The sequence below is a fragment of the Python bivittatus genome, unplaced genomic scaffold (assembly GCF_059951505.1).
Source record: "Python bivittatus isolate LINGU-HERP-01145 unplaced genomic scaffold, Pbiv_v1 ctg000560_np1212, whole genome shotgun sequence".
NCBI classification, from domain to species: Eukaryota; Metazoa; Chordata; class Lepidosauria; order Squamata; family Pythonidae; genus Python; species Python bivittatus.
The window spans coordinates 1459972-1469208 of NW_028277083.1; the positions used below are offsets into that span (position 1 = coordinate 1459972).

At 51.2% G+C, this 9237-nt stretch overlaps 1 protein-coding gene across 1 annotated transcript; it reads right to left on the minus strand.

Moving 5' to 3' along the window:
- Positions 1-223: 223 nt before the first annotated feature.
- On the minus strand, positions 224-8862 carry MIEF2 (mitochondrial elongation factor 2). The gene is made up of 4 exons (XM_007425054.3): positions 8698-8862; positions 4975-5236; positions 3777-3948; positions 224-3381 (listed from the first exon to the last, which is right to left on the minus strand). Exons 2-4 carry the CDS (start codon positions 5116-5118, stop codon positions 2324-2326), a joined length of 1374 nt encoding a protein of 457 aa, XP_007425116.1. The 5' UTR covers positions 5119-5236; positions 8698-8862; the 3' UTR covers positions 224-2323.
- Positions 8863-9237: the final 375 nt, after the last annotated feature.

Here is a 9237-nt window from a genome sequence, read left to right on the forward strand (position 1 = left end):
TGTGTGTATGTGGCAAGTTGTGGGAACTGGCTTTGCATTTTACAAGTCAAAGGCAAGGTGGCCATTTTCTCCTACTAAAGGGCAGCAAAACCATTGCATTTCCCTCTTCAGCTTTAAGACAGAAGCTAAGCCTTCAAAGAACTAATTTCTCACTATGGAGTTTTCAGTTGCGGTCAGCAAAATATACTGAGGTTAAAACAATTTTACAAGGCTCACAAATCTCTTTGGGGAAAGTGCTTTTTATTCTGAAATGCACCTTCACATTTTTCTGTAAAGTCTCACAGTTTAACGTTTCTATGGAGCCCAGACATCACTGCAAATACAACAGGAGCTTTTATTTTCCTTGCAGCAGTCTTTTAAGAATATCAGCACTCAGATCATCCCATCATAAACATGCATATGCAGGATTTTCCTTCAAACAACATATGGAAGTTTGGTTCTCAAACCTTAGTAAGAAAGCAGCACTTGGTGGGAGGAAAAGAGCTCGTTTTTTTTAAAGATCAGGTAAGCAAGCATTTGGCAATAACCACCCCCCCACCCACCCCCGTTCACAAGTCATGTACTTAGCAGAACTGCAGAAATTCAAATCGTTTGTGTGAAATGGCTCATTTCCTGAAAGTTCTGCTCCCCTGATGTCTGTATCTGCTGTGACTTCACCTCAACCCCCACCCCCTTTGGGAGTAATCTCATTGTAACTGGCCACTTTTAAAAGTAAAACTCTATACCACAATAATGACTGATTTCTGCTGTCCGGTGGCTGAAGCCACAAAGTACCTTGGAATAACTTTGCCAATGCAAAAAGATAGTATACAGGAAAACACTACAGAATTATCTGCTGTAGAATGTCTATCTGTTCTAGCTGAATTAAAAAAAGGGAGGGAGGGAGGAATGGAATTGTCAGCTGAGTAACACAGATCTGCACTGCTAAAATCCAGATGACCAGTGCATGGCAGCAGAGAAATCCAGAAAACTGACGTAATTGTCACCAACAAAGGGCCATCTGTGTTTCTGTAGCCCAGATCAGGCAGCCCCACGACACGCAGGCAAAGTCACCACAATAAGTAGATGCTGCTTCCTGTTGAAGGAAGGGATCTGTTCTTTCAGTTGTAAACGCCGAGGAACGGGGCCTTCCCGTTCGCAACCCCAAACAGCCATTCCTCACCAGCTACCCTGCAGCACGGCACAATTAACAAGTTCCTTAGGATTGGTAACTCAGAGGCTGAGAAATGGTCTGGGATGGCAGATACAGATCACCTCATTCACCAGGTCCCAAACTTTCGACTCCCCCCATTCTCCTCTTCGGCCCTGGATTACCTTTTGAGTACCACCCACTCATATAACTGGCTCAACTGCACACCAGTAAGGTAGACAAAGGAATCCCCCCACGAAGATCAGGATGCTGTCCAACCAGGAAAGTTTACCCTTCCTTAACTGGCAGAGTTCCTAGACCCCTTGATTTTAAACCCCTCCCCAAAAGTTGCTCCAAATCACCAGAGCAGCTCCAGTCTGCCCAAAAGCCACTGCAAATAGCCCCTCTGGTCTGCCCCTCCCATGGCCTGAGGGACAGGCTCCCTGTTTGCATCCCTCCACAACTGGCAGAGCTCACTTCTGAAAATGGGGTCTCTTTTTGCCTGGTTGAGAATCAAAGCAAGGCAAGGTTCCTGCTCACTTAAGGCTTACAACTTGAGAAACACGTGGAGGGAGGCAAAGGCTGGCGGGCAGGACTCCCCAGTCTACCACAGTGAGAAGAGCTGCAGCAGGCTGCTGAAGTTATTGAATGGCCTAACTTCCAACATCAACGTGGTGGAACCCTTCCCCTTGAGCACCCAAAAGCCTATGAATATTTTCACGGTAAATGCTAACGAGTTTCTGGGTGCTCAGAATGGACATGAGATATCAAAGTATCTTTTCCAATTGGGCAGCAAAGCAGATATGTCTCAACAGCTCAGAGCACTGGGTAGGGCATTAGATTTGCAGATCCACAAGATTTCAGCACTAGAACCCTAGCAATGGGGAAATCCAAGAGAAGGGAAGGGGGATCTAGCTACGTGTGCGGCTTCTCCCTCTGTCATCCCAACCCTGCCATCTCGTCCTATGAAGAAACAAGGAACGCAATCACCGGGGAAGAACATCAGCTCGGGATGGCAAAAGAATCCGGTAAGACAGCAATAACAGAAGGCCTTACAATCAAGGGCCATTTTACTTCAAGAGCTAATACTTTTCATTTCATTAGGTGCAAAGAATTGCAATTGGGGTTAATGGGACCCTTTCAAGTCTTCTCCATCCCAAAGGGAACAAGTATTCTCTCCAGCGGGATCTCTCTTTATAAACCCAGTCCATCCGCAAGATCTGGTGCTGCCAAAGCCTCATACAATGTACAGCCAATCTCATCAATCTCCTCCAAGAGCAGATGGCTGAAGAGGTTGATCTTGTCATCAAAAAAGCAAGGGAGAGAACCTCTGGCCAAGTACTGGACCAGCTCTTCCAACACTTGCTGGAGCCTCACCGCCAGCATCCCCTCTGACCAGTCCAGCTCAGTTTTGCTCAGGTGGAGGATAACATGAGTCAAGTGACTGCCAGTTAATTTGCTCCAGAAAGGATGATTTTCAAAGGTGGCCTTCAAGATGCTGAGACAACATTGCCGAACACCAGAATCTCCAGCATCCAGATCTTTCAGCTTGGAAACCTCCAGTGCATAAAAACTCTGCTGCCAGAGGTTCTCCACAGGTTCTTCAAAAGATGTGGCAAGAAGAATCTTGCCTTCTGCTTCTACCATGGGGCAGAGGGTTATGTCCAGAAGGACCTGTTCGTGTTTGACTTCCAGCTTGAGCTCCCTGGGAGCCATTGCAGGCCGGATGATGCATTCCAACATGCTGCCAATGACTGGCCAGTTGATAGAGGCCACCAATATCTTATGGAGGGCATCATTGATGGTATTGGATGATAGATATCCACCTACAATGAACTTGTCGCAAGGGCTACTTCCTCGCGTGAAATACTCTAGGCCACTTCGTTTGATCATCCCATACCATGAGTTATCCATGAGCGTCTCTTCACCAGGGATCAGGTGCCAAAGATTATCTTCTAGGACTAAGGGAAGCATGAAGACCACCTCAAGGCGGTTGCAGCCAACAAGGTCATCACAAAGGTAGCCGCTAAGGAAAATATTCCCAAAGGGCAGATCCAAAGATTTGTTTTTCAGGAAGTTCTGCAGCTCCACACGGATGTCTTCTGCGAGCTGCTTCCCAACAGCCTTTTTGGTCTCAGAAACAGAGACATGATCTCTGTAGAATGAGAGAAGCTTCTCCTGAAGCGTGAGGCAGAGCAGGGATTTTGACTGCCCCAAAGAGACCGCCGAAGACAGGATAAGATCTTTAGAGTCTGCAAAGAGGGATGAATAAAGAAGACAAAGAACTTATGTAAGTTACAGGAAGCCAAATTCCAGTTCATTCCCAGAAAAAATGTTCTAGCCTAACAGCAGTTTGAGAATGGAACCAAGGATTTGTAGGTTCCCCTTCCAAGCAGAAGCTAGACAACCATCAATCAGGGGTGCTTTAACTTGGATTTTGGTACTGCGTAGGGACTTGGAACCAATGGCTTGCAATCAAGGGTCCCATCCAGTTCGGGTTCTGCAATTCTGCTGTAAATTTACAAGGCCACCCTGGAGAAATAACCCCCATCACCGCTGTGGCAGAAGAGAGCATGAGGATTGGAGCAGGTGTTCTCAGGAAGTGCCCAATCATGGAAAAATGGGACGCGACAACACCCAACCTGACCTTGCGCAGGTACAGCTACGACCGGAGATAAAAGTGGCTCCTCGAGATCTTGTCGGCGCACCTTGGGCACCCCCTTGATCAGGCTTAGCTCTTGCCAGCTTTCCTCAAGGGACTTCTGCTTGGCTTTTATGTCGTCGTCATCATCTGGGGGGCTGGTGGCTCGGTCAATGAACTGTAGAAGAAGAGACCCTTCCCCAGTCAGCAGGAGCTTCAGTTCTCCTGAGGCAATCCAGCTGAACATGAATTTCCACCTGCACCCAGGTGGTTTTAGAGGGTTTCCTCAGGGAAACATCCACATGCGTCTGGGCCTTCCTATCAGATTACTCCAGGGCAGTCTCCTATGCTGGTCTGCCACCAGATGCCTTCCCCCAGCAAAAACACACACCCCAATGTAAAAAATAAACCCTGAATGGCAAACTGTTGCTGAGGAAGGGGACCGAACCAATCTCAAGCTTGCATATCCACCCACTTCGTGTTTAAACACGTTGCCTGTCTCTTTAGTGTCCACAGAGTTAATTTGCCAACCTTCAGGGGTGTGGCCAGGCCCCTTCAAAGTGCTGCTTCCTAGTTTTTACAATTCTAAACAGGCCAGAACTGGGATATTTAAAGAACTGACCCGAGAGACCATATTCTGTGTCCTGGTGGTAGCAGAAGCGTTGATGGTGCCAGGGAGAAGTTCTGCTACGTTAATCCCCCTGCTTTCAAGATACAAGACTCTGACCTGTTCTACTGCCAGTTGACCAATTATTTTAATAATCAACTCCCAATATTTTTCATTCCCTATCTTCATCGAAGTGTGTTTTGGCACGTACGCACGCATGCATACACACATATTTAATGCTCCACTAAGCTACAACAAGGAGAAGCATGAAAAGAAAGATTGCATTGTGGGTGTTTACAAATCCTGCTTCCACACGTAATCCATTGAGGGCTTCCCTTTCAACCGAAGAGAGGCCACCAGAAACGTTTAGGGCATGAATAGATTTTCCCCAACCCATCCAGAGTAAAGCCGGAATGCCTGTGCCTCTGGGGGGCCTGGTTGGCTGAGCAGACGTGAAAAGCTCCTGCTGCACACTTGCACTCACAATCGCCACGAAACAAAAGGCAGCTAACAATGAGCGGAAACGGCTCCCCAACGGCACAGGCATCACACAAATACGTGAGCTGTAAGCGGCAAGGAAGGGCCCCTTGGTCTCACCCTCTTGACGGCCAGCGTTGCGAGTGCCAACACAGCTGCTCCACTGACCCCCAGGACCACCCTGGCGTTAGCCAGCAGCAAGTCCAGCAGGCTGCCCAGGCTGCCCTCATCCTGCCTCTTCCCCTGCTTGCCGGTTGCCATCATCCGTCTTCAGAAAATAAATGCCAATTTGGCCAGTGCCAGGAAAAAGTCTTTATGGGTTCAGCCAGGAGAAGGAAGCCAGGTTCAGCAAGGGCCAGGACATTCTTGGATGCGTTCAGACCTGGAACAGGCAGAGAAGAGAATTAGCTACAGGTTAAGTGACGTTTATCTATCATCTATCCATCCAGAAGGAGCTAAAATAAAGCAAAACCCAAAGGTAGAAATGGAAACCTATTCAGACAACAAAGATGTCCCACATCAGCGTGGACAACGCATTGCAAAGGACAACGAAGTCTTAGCAGGACGAGCTGAGATTCTAACATCAGTGCGTAAACAACCATGGTGTTCCCGTCTGACAGGCAGAAGAATTCCGGACCGTGAAGAGAGATTCTGTGCGGCTCTTGCGCCAGCCCGGCGGGAGGCCTGGATAACCGAAGCTGATCTCAGCCACTGGCCGGTCTGGCTGAGTTTTGTCTCTTCCAGCCTTCTCAATGGCAACTGTTATCAGAGACTCTGTTCAGCTGGAAATGCCTGGACTGGGAGCCCCCCCCACCACCACCAAGCAAGTGTGCTGTCACATGATGCCACTCATGTTCTTCTCCGTCGCCTTGAGCCCTGCAGGCTGGAGATTAGCCAAAGAGCTGAAGTCCAACCTGGCCCCAGGTGAGGGAAGATGAAAGGTCAAGGTGCCTCCAAGCCCAACTCAACTCCTGATGAACTCCATTAACACCAGGGAGTGAACAATGTCCTTGGCACGGACATGGTACTGACCACCCACATCTTCTGGATGACTGCTCAACCTCGGGGTCTAACATCCAGCCTTGGGAGTTCCTAGCACCTTCTCATCCAAGGCCTAGCCTGTTCTAGCCCAGCTTAGCTTTTTTAGCTCAGCCAAGGTCAGCTACGTGCTGAAGAATTGCTGGACACTGCCCCAAGGCCACAGGGGACCGAAATGAAATAAATACAGTATCATTCCATGATAATTTAAAAGTTAACCAAAAAAAATCAGCATTTTGGCAGAAGAATCCTGTGAGGAAGTTCTCTCCTGGTGGTTCCCACTAGTCTGAACCGTGCTGTAAAGCAATGCTTCTCAGTGGTGGCAACTTTAAGAGGGGGGGACTTCAACTCCCAGAATTCCCCAGCCAGCCTGCTGTAAAGTACCCACACAGGCAAAAGTCAGGGCCAGTTCTGTAGGCAAGGCTGCCAACCTTTGCGGGGCCCAGAGGAGTGCCTGTTGAGGGCACTCCAGCTCTGAAAGTCTCTTCCTCCCCCACTATAATCCAGCTGGCATTTATGAGTCAGGACACTCCATAAAACGTTGTCATGGGGACAGAGAACCAACGCAAACCTCAGCCAAGATCCTGCCAGCCTTCAAAAGCTGCCATCCTTACGGCCCTAAGCATGGTGGCTTCCGTCTTCCCAATCTGAAAGAAAAGCGCTTCGCTACAGGTCCCACTCCTGAAGCCGGCGGGTGCCGACCACCCCGGAGGACACCCCCAGAACGCTCACCACTGGAGCTCCGCGAATTCTGCCTCCACATCCCAAAGACCTCCAAGGACAGACGGTCAAAATCCTAAATTACAGCACCACCCGGGGGGGAGAATGGGGTCAGGTTTCCGGATGCTATTTTTGAAGCAGCGTAACAATATCTCGGCACCGGCAGCCTGTCTCATTCCGGATCCCTTCAGGGGATCCACCATCAGTTCCAAAGGGGCAGGTAGGGATTGACCAGACCGCACTGGCCCCTAAAGCAGAGGGCTCCTAAGCACGTGCAGAGGGTGCTGCCTATCCCTGCCCAGCAACATTGCCGCCCTCATCTAGCTGAATGCAGTGACAAGGGTGAATGCTTAGCTAACTTCGTGCCTACGGTGCCTTCAACTGTGAACTTCTTCCAGGGAGCCTAATTTGGCCCCTGACCAAGTCCTTCTAGGGATCAGAGGGATTCTCACGCTGACCAGAGCTGCGATTTTAGGGTGGCTGATGTTCCTTTTCCCCCAGGTTCCCCACCGCCGCTCCTTCGCTTATCACTGTTTTCATTCTGTTTCTGACCTGGCTTGGATACCCTTGAAAAGGATCTGGGGCAGGAGGGGGGCTGGAAAATGACCTTTTCCACTTTAAATCCTAGAAACCGCCACCTATTTGGTGGAGGCCAATGGCCCAAGTGTGGATTGAGAAAAACCTTACAGATATGACCCTTCTCAACCTCATCATGCGCCATCAAGTAACGCACCTGCCCGCAAAGCAACAGAGTTGTTGGGATCAAGGAAGGCCTTGATCTTTCCAGGTTTAGCCCCCCCCCCCACCCTTTCCATCATAGTGAATTGATCCTCACCTCTGTGACAGTCTGAGAGCTTGGGGCCTGCAGGGGATTTGCAAAATGACAGTCTCGTCAGGAAAACAAAGCCCAACCCCGGATTTTGCAGGATCGCCCAAGAATTGAGATCCATGGTTCAAAACACACAGGTGGGGTGGCAATCCCAGGATGGAATCCAAAATAAATGGGGGCGAACTAACATGGAATTTAGTTGTGTGGCAAGCAAGTAAGCGAACATTTTTTTTCTTCTCTCTCCCCCCTTTCTGTAAGGCAGCATTTCTCAACCTTGGCCACTTTAAGATATGGGGAATTCTGGGAGTTGAAGTCCACATATCTTAAAGTGGCCAAGGTTGAGAAATGCTGCGGTAAGGGGGAAAAGGCTACAAAAAGGAGGCATGTAGAAAATGTTTTTGGCTCCCCATGCAGAATAATTCTGGGCGGCTAACAACCACTTCACCAGGGAAACACAATGCAATGAGACCCCCATAAACCCAATAAACCAAGCCCCTGTGTAACTACGTGGCAAGAGAAGGACGCCCATACTGGGCTCCACCAACATCCTGGCCCTATTGCCCGGGGGAACAGCCAGGTCTTGCGGCCCTCTGGATCTGGGGGAGGGGGGAAGCTGTTCAGCGGGGCAGGTGCCAAGACAGAGAAGGACGTTCCCACCACAGGGTTCGCAGGCACGCCAACCCTGCAGAGACAGCTGCTCTTCGATACGAAGAGACCCGACCCAGAAGGCTTTGCCTATTGCCTTCGAAAGACCCTGGCACCCGAACCGCTTCTCTGCCAGAGCTCTCCATGACAAGCGCCCTGGGCCCTTTTCACACGTTACAAAGCTGCCCCAACCTCCCTTCCGAGGCAAGCTTGGGGACCGGTCACCAGAGGTCTCCACGCAAGCTGGGCCCTCCTTTAGTGCAAAGGCGCCTTCGAAGACTCTGGCCCGGGGCTGCAAGGCCAGAACGCGCAGGCTTATTTGCGATCATGCAGACGTGACTTCTCGCCCTGGTCTCCCATCCAAGGCGTGCCAGGCCTCGACTCTGCTTAGCTTCCGAGCCCAGGGCTTAAGCAAACAGGAATAGCCAGAAATAAGAGGGCGTGCACCTGCGCTTCGATCCAGAAGCGCCCCTTCCTCGTTCTAACAAAGGGGTCCGGCCGCGGCTGAGCGCGGCTGCTGTTGCACACAGCCGGGAACCCCCCCTTCCAAACCACCCGCAAAAAGCTCCCCCCGGAAACGCCCTTGGGGGGCGCCGCCCGCCGACCCTCACCTGCCCGGCGGTGCGGAGACGCAGCGAGGCGCGCAGGGCCGAGACCCGCGATGGAACGCCGCCGAACGCTCCCCCCGCCGCGCTCAGCCAATGGCAGCGCGCCGCCCGCGCCCCAACGTTCGGCCGCGAACGCCGAGTATCTTCTGCAGCTTCCGCTTCCCTGGGACGCCGCCGCCTTAAAGGGGCCGCCGCCTAATTCCGCGCGCCGCCCTCGGGCCGCAGGTAGACGGCGCCGAGCGAGGAGGTTCCGCGGAGGGCAGGAACGCCAGGCGCCGATCCGGACCGGGCGGTTGAAGAGGGCTGCAGCTCTAGCCGAAAAGCAGTTTCCACCCAGGCAGCGCCGGCGGGTGGGAATCGCTGGCTAAGCCTAAGGAAGCGATTTTCCCTCTGCGGGAAGCCGGGCGGGCGGGTTGACTAATGCAGGCTCGGCTTGTTTGCTTGCGTGTTTACACAAGTTATCCGCTTTAAGATGCGTGGACTCCAACTCCCAAAATCCTGGCTGGGGAATTCTGGGAGTTGGAGTCCAGGCATCTCAAAGTT

Excerpts from the sequence above, each read along its gene's own strand:
- MIEF2 (XM_007425054.3), bottom strand. The coding sequence starts at position 5,118 with ATGATGGCAACCGGCAAGCAGGGGAAGAGGCAGGATGAGGGCAGCCTG. Across the intron at positions 3,949-4,974 it reads CAACGCTGGCCGTCAAGAGG|TTCATTGACCGAGCCACCAG; the intron begins GTGAGACCAAGG and ends CTTCTTCTACAG. Across the intron at positions 3,382-3,776 it reads CGTAGCTGTACCTGCGCAAG|ACTCTAAAGATCTTATCCTG; the intron begins GTCAGGTTGGGT and ends CCCTCTTTGCAG.